Source organism: Amblyomma mixtum, chromosome 9 (assembly GCF_055824585.1).
Source record: "Amblyomma mixtum isolate Tamu chromosome 9, ASM5582458v1, whole genome shotgun sequence".
NCBI lineage: Eukaryota > Metazoa > Arthropoda > Arachnida > Ixodida > Ixodidae > Amblyomma > Amblyomma mixtum.
The window spans coordinates 108,956,038-108,974,062 of NC_143020.1; the positions used below are offsets into that span (position 1 = coordinate 108,956,038).

General features: G+C 48.4%; 1 protein-coding gene across 2 annotated transcripts in view; it reads right to left on the reverse strand.

Moving 5' to 3' along the window:
• The window catches only part of LOC149330661 (uncharacterized), a 58,312-nt gene that overhangs the window by 30,218 nt on the left and 10,069 nt on the right, over nt 1-18,025 (reverse strand). For both annotated transcript variants that reach the window (XM_089559918.1, XM_089559917.1), the window contains exons 2-3: nt 5,429-5,545; nt 4,511-4,623 (exon numbers count right to left, since the gene is read on the reverse strand). In XM_089559918.1, coding sequence (XP_089416044.1) covers nt 4,511-4,623; nt 5,429-5,545 — 230 coding nt within the window. The remainder of the gene's footprint in view (nt 1-4,510; nt 4,624-5,428; nt 5,546-18,025) is intronic.

Genomic DNA, 18,025 nt, shown 5'->3' on the forward strand with positions numbered 1-18,025 from the left:
TGCCTGGCGCATACTGCAATTTAGCTGCCGATGCGAAGATCCAGCTTCACGCAACCTGATTTGGGCATACGGTCACCAGGGACTCCAGGGAAACGAACAGGCCGATCAGGCCGCTCGCGCACTCTCTCCCCGGGCTATCTCCCTGTCCTTGGAAGCCTACTCCGAATCAGACAATCTGGCCCTTACATTCAAACAAATCACCGATTACTACAAGGAGGAGCACCGGCACTACCCGACCCCTTATAAGAGACTGGACGCGCTGACGAGCGCCTCCTCATCAAAACTCTAACACTGTACTGTGCCCGGCGGGGCTTAAGTATTTCAACACATCCTTTGACGGCGCGTGCCAGCTCTGTGGGGAGGTGGTTGACACCTCCCGCATGGTTTGGGAGTGCCCATCTATTCCCCCCCCCCCCCCCCCCCCCCCGCCTCAACCCCACCAGAGAGGACTGGGAGGCGGTCCTGTTCGGCTGTCAAGACCTCAAGACCCAAAAAAGGTCTCGGTTCAACGGACGAGGATGGCGTTGCTTGCCAATGCGATTACGGAATAGGGGCTTCACCTAGTATTGTGAGGGGAAGGTGCCAATAGGCACCTACGCCAATCACATCTCTGTAATTGTTTAATTGTTGATAAATGTTTTTCGCCACCGCCACGACGGCCCCTCTTCCTTTCTTCTGCCAAATTCTTCACCATAGTACTCGCGACGGCGATCCAACTCATCGCTCAATCATATGGGTCCCCGGCCACCAAGGCATGCCATGTAACGAAGCCGCCCATGAGGTAGCCCGCGCACTCACTCACCGGGCACCAGGCATTCCTTCGGAGGACCTTAACCCAGATCACAGCCCTCTTATTTCTTCTCAAGACTTTGCTGAGCACTAACGTGCCGCACGCCGGCGCTACCCGGTTCCTATGAAGGGACTGGGTAAAGCTGGCGAACGAACTCTCCTCAGGCTCTTTACAAACATTAAAAACACCCGGCTGTGTCCGGCGGTTCTCAAGCACTTTAATCCTTTTTGGAAGGCCGCTGCTCATTTTGTGAGGAGGTGGCCGACACCTTCCACATGGTTTGGGCATGCATGAAAAATCCTTCTCTCCCCCCCATTACCCCTTCCCCTACCCGCGAGGACTGGGGGGCGGCCCTGCCCGGCTGCCAGGAACTATCCGCCCAACAGGGCCTGGTTCGGAGGACGTGCGCAGTGGTCATGACCAACGAGATCCCGGAATGAGGGAGTCCGCCAAGTATTGCAAGGGGCGAGACCCACTAGGGGCCTCTCAGGGGCAAGCACCTCTCTGTAAATATTGTAAGGGAAGACTTCACGTAAGACGTTTATTCTAGCCCTTTCGCCAGAGACGTCTTCCAAGCGAACAGCCTCAAGCGATGACGATGGGAATCATCAGGTGAAAGAGAATGAAGTCGCAGCCAGAGAGGCGACGACGACGAAGGCGAATAAATTGCTTACAATATAGCCGAATAAATGCTTTTCACCACCACCACCCCCTTTCTTTTTTCACTCCCTCCTTTATCCCTTTCCCTACGGCGCGGTTAGGGTGTCCACCGAGATATGTGCGACAATTACTGCGTCATTTCCTTTCCTCAAAACCAATTTTCATTTTCAGGGAATGTAATGCGAAGGCCAGATAACCACTGATCTTTCAGGGTAACGGAGCGGATTCCAAGAGAAGGCAAACGTAGTAGGGGGGGGGGAGGGGGGGGGGACATAAAGTTGGGTGAGAGGATGAGATTAAGAAGATTGCGGGGATACGGGTGTCGCAGCTGGCAAAAAGAAAGGGTTATTAGATAGAGATACACGGGAGAGGTCTTTGCCCAGCAGTTGGCGTAGTCAGGCTGATGATGATCAGGAGGAAGTACGTTGCTACAAAAAACTGAATCGATTCGTTCTAAACCCCCTCTACACACTTAACAGAACGCAGGTGCCTCTAAAGTGAGTATTAGGAGACTTGCTTAATTTGATGCTTAACTAATTAAACAGAATTTCAAAGATACACTGAGGAGCGCCACACGACGGGAAACAATGTCTTTGGTTGCACCCAAATCCGATTCACCACTTTTTTTAATCACTGGTTCAAGTTACGTGAAACACCCTGTACAGCAAGCTTTCCAAAATGTAAATAGACGAGGAGGGAGAGTATAGCCTAGGATGTGATCATAGATGTATTATTCTGCATATGCGTGCCCTGATCAAATAGGAAATGTATAAAACACAAAAAAAAACGAAAGCAAAATTCAACGTCCAACAAATAGCGCTAATAGCAGCAGGCGTTGAGAAAGCATAAGATTAACGCCCCATGGAAAAGTGGGATTGTAATTAGAACTACTCAGCAGTATGGAAATGGAACAAGCAAAGTTACAAACCGCTGGGAAGGAAAGAGGAAACCACGAGGCTGACGCAATAAGGAATTTAAGGAGGTCATTGAACAACTACGGGTGGCTTCAGGGAAACAGAGAGGAAGGAATAGACCGAAAACGGGAATCTTATCGATGATAGAAACTGCTTGTATAGGTCCTCGTCCAGAGTAAAATAAAGTAATCCCCTGATCGCGCAGCTAAAGGTGGGCCAAGGAAATTTTGGAACCATATAAGTTGTTTGGGTAAAAAAAAAGCGAAGTGCAAGAGGAGGGTGCACGCTGCTGCAGGTACCGCAGAAGCCCGCAGCAACCACACAGACTTTTTTTTTTTATACTGGACGTTTTGTTTCATGAACGTTTATGAAACAAAACGTCCAGTAAAAAAAAAAAGCGTGCGTGGTATCTTTCGGATGTCTTGTCCACGTGTCCTTGCTGTGGCCTTCCTCGGTACCTACAGCAGTGTGCCGATCGATAAAGAAATATAAAGGTACAATCGGGGACAAAAGTCTCCGGACCACGTGTTCCTCAAACAAAGCTTATAGCTCTACTATCAGACAGCAGCTGGAGACCGCACTTGTGGAGATGAAAGAACAAAAATTTAACTTTTGCCTCCACAAGGGTGGTCCCCAGCCGCCGACTATTAGCAAAGCTATCGGCTTCGTTAGAGGAACACGTGGTCCGGAGACTTTTGTCCCCGACTGTACCTTCATTAAACAAAGTTATAAGTCGGAGTCCCTCCTGTCTTCATGTTCACGATATGGGCTATGCCTTAGTTAATATCTCCGAAGATTTTAATCGCCTGAGGTTCTTTAACGTGCACTGACATCGCACAGCACATGGGCCTCTAGCATGTCGCCTCCGTGGAAACGTGATCGCCGCGGGATCGAACCAGCGTCTTTTGGGCCCAGCGGCCACAGCGCCGGCTTTCGTCATGTTGATGTCTTGTAATTTTGCAGTAGAAGCGTGTGAACTAAACAGTGCAGAACGAATTGGTGGTAAGTGCTGCTTCGCTAGCCAGTTAAAAATTACTGTGGGCACTTCGTTTTCGCAGTTTGTACGTGTCTTCGTCTATGGTCCCCAAAGCGACAAAGCGAATAATTTGTTCCAGTGAACCATGCCGGCAGCCGCCGAACAACGTGCAAAACCCGACCGAAAAGGCGGGGAGAACACGATACCAGGAACCACCCTGATGGCCACCATTGGACGCTAGGGCCTAACCTTCTTGTAAGCTTTCCGCGTATAATGAGGCCATTACGTTCATTCACTTCATAAGCGGTTACAAGCCACATTATTTTTTTTAGCCTCCAGCAGCAAGGAATTCTTGTTCCGCGGAATCAATGCAAGGATGAGCCTGATTGTAAGGGAAAACGTTTCCGTGGGGCCGTCGCTATCTCCAAACGATTCTGCAATGTCTCTGCGCGTCGTCAACAGTCCGCGCGAAATCCGCGTTCCTTTCCACCCCCCCCCCCCCCCCCTCTCTGATTATGATGTTCATCCTGTCTCACAAAAGTAACTGCTCGGGCGCTGTCACCCTAGAAAGAGAAGCTAGGCCTCTTTCTCCTCACATCATGGCGCCTTGTGTTTCGCAATACACTCCAGAATGCGTGTGGTGCGGAGAGATAGCCACCCTCTACCACTCCACATTGGGCTGTCGGGCGAGCCCGATAGAGCCCAAAATTACAAACCCGTCAGTCGAGCAGCGGGAGGAGCTTCTGTCCAGCTCCGACCCGCAAGATCAGCTTGCGCTGGTTGAGCGGGCCGAGAAGGCAGCAAGAACCAATGGGACCCTGTACCTAGGAACACCACCTGCTGCTCAAGACCCCAACCCCTAAACCCCGTCCCATTTTGCGGAATGAAGTTTATACTACTACTCCATAATGCTCACAGTTGAGCAGTCATAGAAAATGCAGTTCGAAATTCCCACTGACGAGCATGATTGGTCCGTTCATATACCGAACATCATTGCCTTGAGATATATTATAAACACCCTGGCTACAACACAACTGTGGGAGTGTGGGGAGCGCAGGTACTTTGTGCAGCCAAGTCAAGTTTGGAATTTCCACAATCCTGCTGCTTCTACAGACCATCTCGTTGACGCTGCGGCATTGTCGCACGGAATGCAATAAGTGACGTGCTCACCGTGTGCCGGTCCTCGGAGACGGTGAGCTCTGCCGTCCAAAGATTCTCGTGTACGTAGAAAACGTGTCCTGCACCTCCAGTCATCCAGCCACGTGTCTGCCTACAGTCGTGACCTGCGCAAATTCGTTATGGGGGTTTGAAACTGTAGCCCATTGTCAACTTTCGTCACGGTTAGCCCGGTGCCTGCTACGGTTCTCTTCAGGTATTTTCTTTGTTCTTTTCTGTTTCTGGAATTTTTTTCTCTTTTTATACATGCGATCAATTAGCATGCCACTATAGGGACCTTAGAAGACAGGAGTAGTGCGATGTTTAGGGAAATCCCCCACGGTGAAGTAAATTTATAATAAGGAAGTAATTACTAAATAGCAGCCATACGGCGTCACTGCTGAATTGCAGTGACGCCTGACATCGCACCCAATTACTCAATCATTCTCAGCATATTCGCAGCGTATCCGTGACTCACGCATCATTCCAATGTGTCATCACTAATTTCACTTGCAACTAGTTCAGCAGGCCCCGGGGTTCCAAATACTCACACAGCACCCAGTCGTCCGCGTAGTTCATGTATATGTAGTTTCGCACACGGATCCTCGCCTTTTTTTTTCCCTGATGTGTCACCTCCTTGCTTTTGCACTGCGCGTATATCTTCTACTATAGCGCGCTTGCAGCAGTGCACAGGTGCCAAACAACATGTAAAGCAAGACTGCAAGCATGACCAGTCCTTCAAATATACCAAACGCAACTGATCTTTTATAATTCATGAACATCATGGCCACAATACAACTGTGACAGTAAGGGGAGTTCATATACTCTAGACATCCAAAAAAAGTTCGCTTTCCTTAGTCCTGCTCCTGCGGACTATGCATTTAGATGGTTCCGCAGCATTTTAGCTTTGGCTGAATTGCGCGATGTGCTCACCGTGTGCAGGTTCTCGGAGACGGTGAGCTCTGCCGCCCAAGGCTTCAGGCGCAGCAACGTGGACAACTTCTCCTGTTCCTCCGGTCATCCAGCCCCGCGCTCGGGTACAGCACGGACCTGCACAAATTTGTTGCCAGGGGGGGGGGGGGGGGGGGGGGGGGAGTAAGGGCAAGATCAGAAAAGATCCAGGCAACCCCTGGATCAGCTTCAGCTTTTATAAGGTGACAGTGCTACATGCTGTGCTCAGTTTAACGTCCCCAAACTGCTCATGAGCTATGAAAGACACCGCAGTGAAGATCTTCACAATAATCTGGACCACCCGACGTTTTAACGCGCCCGGACAGTGCACAGCCCATGGCTGCTGTTGCATTTTGCCTTAGCCCTGTGGTAAGGGTGTTCGGCTACTGAGCCGGAGGACTGGGGTTCAATGCCGAAGAATGCCACTGTCTTCACACTAGAACAGCTTATGAAGGGAATATTGGAAGCCATCATATTGCTGAATTATTGTAATGAAAATCATGATGGAGGATGGAAAAGCATGGTGGAGGGTAGAGCAGCACGACATTGGGAGAGCGCCCAGGGCTACTTAGTCGGCCAGCTGTGCCGATCCTAGCCAGGCACGCTAGGTGGATTTTGAGAGAAGTATAGGTATTGGGAGGGCGATAAGACAATGGAAGTGGCATTGTCCTAGGTCGGCGTATGGAAGGGGGCAGTTTCTATAGGACGAGTCGGAACGCGCCCGAAAAAACTACAACGGGACTCCAGAGAGCAGTGGGCCCAAATTAATTTTTCGGGGGATGGGGATGCGAGTAACGGAGGGGATGAGGTCGAGAGAAGGAAGTGTGTGCAAGCGAGAGTAGCACATGTTCCGTGATTTGCTTATTTTAGAGGAGGGCTTCGCCCTCCGAGGGTGCACTTGACTAGAGGATCGCAGGTGTCCTCCATAACCACCGCAATAAAATTGCAGTACGGAAGGATGTCAGACAGGGAGGCACTATATTTCTAATGCTATTCACCGCCTAGTTGCTGGAGGTATTCGGAGACCTAGATTGGGAACGGTTGGGGATAACAGTTGCGAGCATCCAGTCTACCCTTCGACCGCCCTAGGCGGCGCATATCCTGCCGAACTCTCTCAAGTGGCCTACAGCGACCCTTACCCTCCCGGCTCTCTCGGGGTTGGCAGAGAAGAAAGCTGGGAAGCAGCATCCACATCGTCACGTGGGCGACCCTCCTTTCCCCCTCGTGTACTCGGTGGCCGCACGGGCAGCCCACCACGGGGAGAGAGTTGAAGGAGCTATGAGACAACGCGTGACGGGATGGACGGGATGGACGGAGCCATGAGACAAACGCGGCTTTTCCAGGTGACATCGAGCTTTCCCCGTGCCCGTTTCCTGCTGCCTGCGCTACCGAGGGCGGTTATCGTATTTTGGAATCACCCCAAATAAACGATTTGCCTGCGGGCTATACCTCGGTGTGTTGGTCCTGTCGACCTCCACAGTGTAATCGGGGCTAGCGGAGTGGCATTGGTCCTGAGTGCTCGCTGTGTCGTCCTTAACATAAGCAGAACCCTTTTCGTCAGCCTCCTCGTTTCTGCCTCGTATGTGACTATTGGTGGGATACAGCTGCTGTACAGTTATCTCTTCGGGTATAATAATGGGTGGAAAATGATCCATTCCGCGTGGGTTGTCCAGAAGATCTCATTTAACATCATTAAAAGGTGATGGTGAACTAAACGATAAATCTAAACTGCTAATTTTTGCAGTTTTTAGGGAGCAGTACATGGGCTTTCCTGAATTCAGTAGGCACACATTACTGCACAGAATAAAATCTTCTAAAATGCGACCTCTGGGATTAGTTTCTCCACTTCCCCAGAAAGAGGAGTTCTCCGACTAACAGATATGGCTCTGGTAGCTTTTCTAGAAGTGTTTCTAAGCATCTGAGGTTGAGGTTTCCATTAGCGACCTCAAGGTCGGATACCGGCTTCAAAAAAATCAAAAATAAATAGAACAAATTTGAGTAGGCAAATAAAAATCTATCGACCGAGAATCATGTGAGAAGCTTGGTAACAACTAGTTACGGCACCTTAGATATGTGGTGTACTGTGATCGAAGGAGACCGTTTTGATCCAGAGGCAAGTCATTTTGCTCGTTTCGATGAGTGGCGCTCCAGCTTGGCCTAAATGCCGAAAATGGCCGCAAAAGCAGCAAGCCATACAACCTCTAATGTTGCGTACCACTTTTTGCACCCGACATTGCATACACTATCCAAAGTATACGCAAGAAGAAAAGCCGGTATTCTGGCATGAGAGCTCGGAGCGTTTATGTATGGCTTCTATGTCGACAGCGACTAATACCGCTTTTTAAGGTCGCTTTTGAGGGATATTTGATGATACGTGTTATATTACCGGTTTGATAAAAAACACAATCATGAGCAAACATACAAATTTTGCAGGACACACGCGACAGGAATAACGCTCATTAAGGCACGACAGAACCAAGTTGTATTCATTTATATGTATTTGTAAGCGGCTTCGTTGTATATTTGGCTGTTATTTTTTATTATTTATCACAAATGTCCACTTTCTTTAAATTACACTCGTGAAAACAGGTAGGCCACATCGGCGCATAGGTTGGAATGCGCGTTTTTTACATCGGCTCGCCCGTCAGAGTCCACCTGAGCGAAACCTCTCGCTTCTCTGCAAGGCATCTGAAGCCCCTGCAAAACGCCTGAAGAAAAGTGTAGTGTGCTGCCGATCCTTACGAAAACAGCTCGCCAACCTAACTTATGTCCTATGAGAGAAGGAAAGGGAAAGAAAAGAATGATGACGAAGCCATGCCCACGAGAATCGCAAACTAAAAACAGGACTGGTGCCGGAGAAATTAAAAAGGAGAGGACAACTGCGCGCCTATGCACTCCATAACGCCTCTTTGTAATCGATTCGATTCACTAACTGTGAATGAAAAGAATAAATTGAGTGAATAGATTTGTGCGACACCGACCACGAATTTTTCACCATGATCAGCCCAATGCAAAATGTGGCGAAAAAAACACGTGGTAGGTGAACTATTCGTGATGTAGCATCTGGAATATATTTGTTCAGCGTCTAAATAATAGTTCCCAACGCAAATGGTCCGGGAAAAAGTGACGCTGCTTACGAAGCAACCGAATCAGTCAAAGCTTATGCATTCGACGTGTATGTCAGTCGCATGGTATTGGCTAGACCGTCCCTTCATTCCTTCTTTATTCATTTGAGTTGTTTTCCCACTAGCCTATTTTAGCACAACGCTATACTATGTATTCATCAAACATGGCACGGCGTTTCACCCTCATCGTGGTTCGGAATTATATATAGTCGTACCTCGCTAGTACGGACTTCGTTATGTATACGTGGAGAATTTTCGCAAGGACCTAATTTTCTCAGTGTGTTTACGTCTTCTTTGCATGAAAACAAACTTTGGGCAATGGAATAACAAAGCTAAGAACCTCACAGCGGCGTTCATAACGCTGTACTTATCCGCCGCTTCAGCACCCGCCGCAGAGGTATGAAGGACGATGACCTCTGTCGGCTCACGCAAGCTTTCCTCATTAGCAGGATAGTCTACTCCTACCCCTACTATCACCTCCGCCGGAAGGACGAGGAAGCTGTGAACAGCATTATACGTTCAGCGTACAAAGCGGCACTGGGGCTACCTCAGTACGCCAGCACACAGCACCTCCTCCAACTCGGCATCTACAACACGCTCACAGAACTCATAGAGGCACACAAGACCGCCCAAATCCACCGCCTCTCCCGCACTAAACACGGGCGGCTCATACTTGACCGTCTCAACATCAACCCCATAGGCGACGTCCACCCCACGACGCCCATTCCGATAGGGGTCTATAGCCGCCTAGTTATAAAGCCAATCCCCAAAAACATGCTACCTGGCCGCCATGATACGCGCCGTCAGCTGAAAGCCCAAGCACTAGATGCCACATACCTTGCCGACGAACACGCAATATACGTAGATGCTGCACGGCAAAGTGCAAACACATACGTGGCTTGTGCAACCACGCCACAGTCTTCTCTCGTCACCGCCGCCACAGTAGTAGCTCACTCTCCGACAGCGGCAGAAGAAACCGCCATCGCGCTGGCCATCGCGCTGGCCATCGCTGACCCACGTACCCGCACAGTCCTCAGCGACTCCAAAAGAGCAATACAAAATTACTCGGCAGGTGTTATCTGCCACCCCGCTGCACGCATCCTTCGCGGCTGCACTCCCGACCATAAGACCAACCTGGTCTGGGCACCCGCCCACGCGGGAAACTCTGGAAACGAAGGGGTCGACCGACTAGCCCGAGGACTAACCAACCGGGCGGCCGGCCCCACGGACCCAGACGCTCTTGCCGAGGCTCCCCAGACCTTTGCCGAAATTACCAACCTCCACAGAGAGATGAGACGCCAGTTCCCGCCTCCACACCCCGACTTGAATCGAGCGCAAGCCACCTTGCTCCGCAGGTTGCAGACACACTCCATCCTTAGCCATTCTAGGCTTTCACTCATCACAGACGGGGAATACGACCCCGTCTGCCAAAATTGTTACCAGGGAGAAATCGCCACCCAGGCGCACATCCTCTGGGGTTGCGCTCGAAATCCGCCCCCTAGAACATTACTGCCAGCTCCCTCCGAGGAAGGATGGAACCAACTCCTCAGAAGGCCAGACAAGAGCATACAACTGGCACTCATTTCGTGGGCCCAGGAAGTCGCCCCCACCTGGGGGCCACACCAAGCCCACCTGCCCTAAATCCCGCCACTTTATGGCAATAAAGTTCAATAACACTCTTTGCTGGGCGAGTTGGTTCATTTTGCTTGAGTGGATGCTTGTAGCGCGACAAAAACAGACAAGGGACAGAAGACGAACGGGACAAGCGCTAACGGGACAAGAACGGGAGCGCTTGTCCCGTTCGTTGGTTGGTTGGTTTATGGGGTTCAACGTCCCAAAGCGACTAAGGCTATGAGAGACGCCGTAGTGGAGGGCTCCGGAAATTTCGACCACCTGGGGTTCTTTAACGTGCACTGACATCGCACAGTACACGGGCCTCGAATTTCTCCTCCAAAGAAATTCAACCGCCGCGGCCGGGATCGAACCCGCGTCTTTCGGGCCAGCAGCCGAGCACCATAGCCACTGAGCCACCGCGGCGGCTGCTTGTCCCGTTCGTCTTCTGCCCCTTGTCTGTTTTTTGTCGCGCTACAAGCATCCACTCAAGCTATGGCAATAAAGTTGTTTCTCTCTCTCTCTCTCTCCTGCGTTTCAGTAAGCATTTCGACCAATGCAAAGCAGTAACCTCGTCTTTGTCGCAGCGCACGAGGAAATTTTTTTTTCTCTCGATCCCCTACTCTTAATTTTCCGGAGGCTGACGTGATTTGTGGCCGATGAATTTCCTCACCAGGGAGGGAGCTTGCTAGATAGAGGCAGAACGGTACTGGAGACCAAGAACTTAGGTTTACGTACAACCAATATAAAATATTCGAAAAAAAAAAACAATAGCTGTCACGTGGTTGGACCAAATGAGCAATCCGTTCGCTGCTGTCTCCCGTGCGGCGGTTCTTCCAAAAGCAAAAGGGAGAGAATGAACGCCTACAGCTTCCTTGCCTTCGGCTAGGCAGGAAACTACGACCACGCCTTTGCCCTCTACTACATGCAGAACTCGGGAGAAGCGCTCAGTAATTTCTTCGAAAAGCGAGACAGCACTTGCCTCCAAGTCATAAGTATCAACAGAGCAGCTTGGCTGTCTAAGCGTCTCTCGGGTTACTCGCACGGTCCACGGATCCGGAGCCCTCAAAGCACCCCGCTGCAGCCCGGCCGCGGCTCTGAAACCTTTAACGGCTCGTCAAGGAGACCTGAGCTGATCTGCTGATAACTTCACGCCTACTTGTGGGTTGCCCCTCCACTGTTCTGTTCTCCAGTCACCGCCCTAACAAGCGGAGGGCAGGCAAGAATGCACAAGGCGCGGGTATTCAAAGGCAGCAAGCTGTTACGTCGTCTCGTGGCCTGCTAAAGCGGCGTACAGCGCATTCCGTAGGTCGACGTGTCCACGCAGAAAATTTACAGCAATGGTGAACAAACCTCAGAATACAGGCTGATGGGCTCGTTACTTGGGTCAACTGAGAATGCCGATGGCACACTTTTGAAGTCAACAAGGCGGTACGAATGCGCGCGGCGATGATCTCGTGGCACTGAGCTCGTGGCTACGTAAACTCAGCACCTGTTTGTGCCCCGGCCACGGTCACATCTAGTATAGGGAGGTATACGGGGACACCGGAAACGAGCAGGGCGCGAACACTCGTCCAGGGAGTTGAACTCTGACGCCACCAACGCTAAAAACAACCTGCGGCGTTCCTCGGAGGAAAAAGGAACGCAACCACTCGCCTAGACCAAGCTGCACAACTTCGTTTTTTTTTTGTTTATTTACAATATTGTAAGCTTATCTTGTGATGTTGCACTTCGACCCACTGATGCACATCGACGGTGTCAGTACACTAGCTACCACTCTTTCTGAACAGCCAGAACATCCTACATCTCAACCAAGCAAGCTGTTCATGAATATGTAGAAAATTCTTTGGAAGCTGTCTAGTCAAGGCGATGCGAAGCCAGTCGAAAGCCTTACAATGGCCAGCATGAAGTTCGGAAGAATGGAACTGAATGTCCCCAGTGCCGCCGGATGCCCACCGGCGATACAATGGGCACAAGATTCCCCTGGCCTGGTGCTCGGCTTCTTTAGGGTGAAATACTTGGGAAATGGGTCTTTGACCCCACCTTGTGCAACGAAAAAACCTTGTGCCGTGTCGCTCTTTGACCTCTTATGGCCTTGCGCCATTAGAATTCATCGTCATCATCAAGAATAGAACTGAATGCTTCTATGAAGAGCAAGAGTGGCGAGTACACATGCGAATTTAGTGCGCTTATGAAGAAAACAAAAAACACTTGGATTAAATCTAGCCATCGAAGAGTGCTGCCATGGCTTGGGTCTCCACAGAAAACGCTTCAGTATCTTTGGGACAATGGTGACCGAGAGAACGCCCTTCACGTAGCTCAGCTTTGTCTGCATTGAATAATAATGCTCTCCTCGGTATGCACAGAGGCAAACTCTCGTCACCAACTTCTTTTCGTAATAAATTGGCTTGTTTTTCCCGGATATTCGTTTCTATGAATAATCAACTTTATGGACACATTCACGGGGACATTATCATCACTATCAGCATCAGCCTGACTGCGCCCACTGCAGGGAAAAGGCCTCTCCCATGTCTCTCCAATTAACCCTGTACTTTGCCCGCTGCAGCCATCGTATGCCCGCCCACCTAACTTTATGCCGCCCCCTGCTACGTTTGTCTTCTCCTGGAATACACTCCGTTACCCTTAAGGACCAGCGGTTATCTTGCCTTCGCATTACATGCCCTCCCAAGCCCACTTCTTCCTCTTCATTGCAACTAGGATATCATTAACGTCCGTTTTTTCTCTCACCCACTCCGCCCGCTTCCAATCTCTTAACGTCACACCTATCATTTCTCTTTCCCTAGCTCGCTGCGTTGTCCTTAACTTAAGCTGAACTCTCTTTGTTAGCCTCCACGTTTCTGCCCCATAGGTGAGTACCGGTAAGATACACCTGTTATATACATTTCTCTTGAGGGATAACGGCAAACTGCCATTCATGATCTGAGAGAACGTGCCATATGCGCTCCACCCCATTCTTATTCTTCTAGTTATTTCCCTCTCATGATCTGGATCAGCGGCCACTACCTGCCCTAACTAAGTAGAGCCATTCTCTTACCACTTCCAGCACCTCGCTACCAATTGCGAACTGCTGTTGCCTTGCCAGACTGTTGAACATTACTTTGGTTTTCTGCATGTTAATTTTAAGACCTACCGTTCTGCTTTGCAGCTCATCTCTTCAGAGACTTAGCAAGGCAATGTCATCAGTGAATCGCAGATTACTCAGGTATTCTCCATTAACTCTTCTCCCCAACTGTTCTCATTCCAGTCCCCGGAATACCTCCTGTAAGCAGGCAGTGAAGAGCATTGGCGAGATCGTATCTCCCTGCCTGACACCTTTCCTTATTAGAATTTCATTGCTGACCTTATGGAGAACTATGGTAGGTGTGCAATCGTTATAAATATCTTCCAATATTTTCACACAACACTTTTCTACACCCTGATTCTGCAATGCCTGCATGATTACTGAGGTTTCTACTGAGTCGAATACTTTCTCCTAATCAATGAAGGCTATATATAGGGTTGATTATATTCTGCGCATTTATCTATCACCTGACTGATTGCGTGAATATGGTCTATTGTCGAGTATCCTTTACGAAAGCCTGCCTGATCATTTTGTTGATTGAAGACTAAGGTTGTCCTGACCCTATTAGCGATTACCTTAGTAAATACCTTGCAGGCAACCGACAATAAGCAGATCGGTCTGTAATTCTTTAAGTCCCTGACGTCTCCTTTCTTATTAATTAAGATAATGTTAGCGTTTTTCCAAGCTCTAGGTACGCTCGAAGTCACAAGGCATTGCGTATACTGGGTGGCTAGTTTTTCGAGCACAATCTCTCCTCCATCCTTTGCTGTTATCTGATCCTCAGCAGCTGCTTTTCCTCTTGGCATTGCTCCTAAGGCTTTCTACTTCCTCCTTTGTTACTGATGGGATGTCCCATTGGTGTGCTCTACTGCCTCTCTCAGTAACATTCTGATTGCAATCGCTACTGTATAGATTTGTGAAGAAATGTTTGGCTACTTTAACTATCTTATCCTTATTGCTAATGACATTGCCCTCTTTGTCTCTTATCGCATAAATCTGGTTTTTACCTATGCCTAGAATTTCTCTTCACTGCTTTTAGGCTACCTCCGCTCTTCAGAGCATGCTCGATTTTCTCCATGTTAAACTTCCTGATGTCGGCTACCTTGCGCTTATTTATTAACTTCGACAGCTCTATTAGTTCTATTCTATCTATGGAGTTAGACGTCCTCATGCTTTGCCGTTTCTTAATCAGATCTTTAGTCTCATGAGATAGCTTCCCGGAATTACGAGCCAGAACAAGGGAGAGGCCCCTCATCCATCGCTCACGGTGCCGGAGGCTGGCCTTCTTCGGCACATCCAAATGAATGCAGCTATCACCCCGTCTCGCCTCTTTCTCTATCGCTATCGATCAGACCCTTCCTGTCCCAACTGCCCCTGTATCTATGTGGACCTGGCTCATTGCCCTTCTATTGCCCGGCTGCTCAGAAGTCGGGTTCCTACCCCCCACCTTCTTTATCCATCACCACCTGGCTCGACTGGCTTTGCGCTGAAGGGGAGGCAGAACAGCGACTCCTGGTCGCCCAGGCGGTCGACATGCTCGGCCTGTAAATTATGGCCGAATAAAGGTCTTGTACTACTACTACTACTACTAGGTTATGCGGGCGGAGATAAGAGTTCATTATATTTATATTTACTATTTATATGTATGGAGCGAGAATACACGGAAATATTGTTCACGACTCGAAGGGAAGCACTCCGATTATACCTGAAAACCTGCGATTCTCTTGCTTTTTCGTTCTTTTTTTTTTGTTAAATGAACAGCTGTATGTGTTAAAAGCTGCCGTAATTACGTCCCCCTGCTAATGTAGTCTGTGTAAATAATGTATTTGTGAGGTTCTTGTTTAGTATTCTTTCAGTGGCTGCACAGATGGCGTAACATTCGGCAGTGAAGATGGAAGCACATTGAAGGTACTTTGTGTATGCTCAAGGATCGGAAGGCTTTCTTATTCAGCGCGTTTATGAGAGGCTGGCAAGGGAGCTTTATGTCATACGTTATGCCTAGAAATTTATGTTGATCTTTTACGGGTAGCTCAGTTTCGTTCAGGTGTAGGGTGGAATCTGCCTTTAAGCCTCGTTTCAGAGAGAAAAAAAAATGGGCACTGTTTTCTCTAAAGAAAAGCGGAAACCATTTCTGTCTGTCCATGTTGTCAGTTTATTTCACTTGTTGGCACATTGGACGATGTGCAGCCCATCTGAAGAACGTCTACATAGAGTGAATACATAATGCACCTTGCAATTATTTTAATAACAGAGTTCTCCTTTACAACAAAAAGTGTTACGCTTAAAATACGCCCCTGTGGTAATCCATTTTACTTAACGAAATTCCTCGAAAGGGTTGAGCCTAGGCGTACATGGAATGAACGGTTAGATAAGAAGTCTTTTAGGCAGGTCAACATTCTGCCTCGGATGCCAAGCTCGGCAAGGTCTTGAATAATTCCGAACCTCTAGGTTGTGTCGTATGCCTTCTCTAAATCAAAAGAGACTGCAGTGTTGTTTGTGTACAAGAGCTTCCCGGACAGCATTTCAAGACGAACTAGGTGATCTGGAGTGGAGCATCCCTTTTTAAAACCACACTGACGGATGTCAAGAAGTTCGGAGGATAGAAGGACAAAAATTTATCTCATATTCAAGACACTTTCAAAGTATTTTGAGAGGCAACCGGTAATTGCTATGGGTCTATAATTGTTAGGAGAGGTTGGTGGCTTTCCTGGTTTAAGAAACTGCACAATAATAGTTTTTCTCCAGGCTTCGGGTACTTTACCCAATGCCCAAAATTTGTTACAAAAAAGTCTTCAAAGTATATCTACGACATATCTGGAGAGATAGGCTAGCATTTGATAATGTACCGTCTTTGTCAAAAGTAACCAGGCTGCATGGTTTGCTTCTAGCTTGTATAGTGGAGCCCATGGGGCTTTCCTAAAGATCAAAAGATGTTGGAAGGTAAGAAGACACCCAGTCCTTACCTTTAACGACCATTACAGCTTCAGGGAAGCCGTAAGGGCTCCACTGCACGAGCTAGAAGCAAACCATCCAGCCTGGTTACTTTTGACAAAGACAGTACTTCATATGGGTCGGGTGCAGCCTTTTTATCAGTGGAAATTAGTTCATGGATTTCTTGAAGCGTGATTGAACTATTGCAAGGTTCATTTGTGCTGCCACTTGTTGTCAGTGTGTTTTTCAGCTGTGTTTTTGTATTTTAGGACTGTTTCTGTGTACTTTGACGAACTGGAAACTGCAGAAAAGTATTCACCACAAATGCTTTCCTGTTCTATATCTGTCTGTACAGCAGGGGCTGTCAGAAGGCGAACTGTGAATTGGGAATAGCTGCCATTTATCTTTAGAGCTTTCTCCCATATGTGTTTTAATGTTGTTGAGCTGTTTATGACGACACATAATTTTTCCGAGAAGTTTTTGCGGCACTGTGACGGATACATCGGTCTTTCGCTCTCGCCTTCTTAACAGACCCGTGTACTGTGCGATGTCAGTGAACGTTAAAGAACCCCAGGTGGTCCCAATTTCCGGAGCCCTCCACTACGGCGTCTCTCATAGCCTCAGTCGCTTTGGGACGTTAAACCCCATAAACCAAACCAAACCAAAGTTTGTTCAATTATCCTGCGTTGCATACATACGGGAAAATCCCCAAGCATTCTTTTCTATCTTTTTAGCTTCCCTACGTTCTTGTATGCAATACTTTTTTACTCTGTTTTACTACTCCAGAGGACTGAGGGATGACTAGGCGCGCAGCGGTAATAGTACACGTCGTGAAAAGTTCGTTAAGGTTGTCTAAAACTGAGGTTGTCGGTAACTATTTTTTTCTAGGCTGGCCTTTTCTCGGAACAGTGCCCTGTAGACGAGATGCAGCTTCCAACGTCATGATTTTGGTGGAGTGACTTCTAGTGAAGATGTTGATTAGTATAGGCAGATGATCACTTCCATGTGGGTTATCTAGGTCATCCCATTTTGTATCTAAAAATAGATGGCGAACTAAAAGATAAATCTATACAGCTCATTTGTCCTGAGCTAGGAGAACAACAGGTTGGTTTTCCAGTGTTTAATAGATAAAGGTCATTACACAGTATCACATCCTCAATGAATTGTCCTCTAGTGTCAGTTTTGTCAGTACCCTGAAAGCTGGAGTGCGCGTTAATATCTCCAGATATTAGATATGGCTCTGGGTGCTGCTCCAAAAGGTCTTTTAATTCATGATTGCTTAGATTAACATGTCGCTCCAAGTGCACGCAGCATACCGTAAATGTTTTAAATGTTTGTAGGATGGCTGCCACAGTTTCTAATCTAGTTTTAAGCTTGTGTTCGCGAAATGCAACTCCATTTTTAACGATGATGGGAACGCCATCCGAACGTCTGCTAACCTGCTCTCGGTTGCGGTGGAAGATATTATTGTTTTTTTAGAATGTTTTCGTGCTTAGAGCCTAAGTTTGTACCTCGATCGCATGGCATTTGGAGAACGTTGGGACAGAGTAAAAGAAATAGAAAAGCGACAAGCTAGAACACACCAGGTTCTGGCACGCATCGTAGTTTCTTTGTATAGTGGACACCGTAGCGTAAAAGCCCATCGGCATTTCACTTTTCAAACGAAGCGCAGCCGTTTTAACGAAACGCTGGGCCGCGGTTTCGTTTTCTGTACGGAACCAACACGGAGGACTTGGTTCTCGGAGCGGCGAGAGTTGGCGCTGCGTATTTCGCATATCGCTATTAGGCATGCACATGAGTACGTCGGATGGCTGCCCTCACGATTTACGC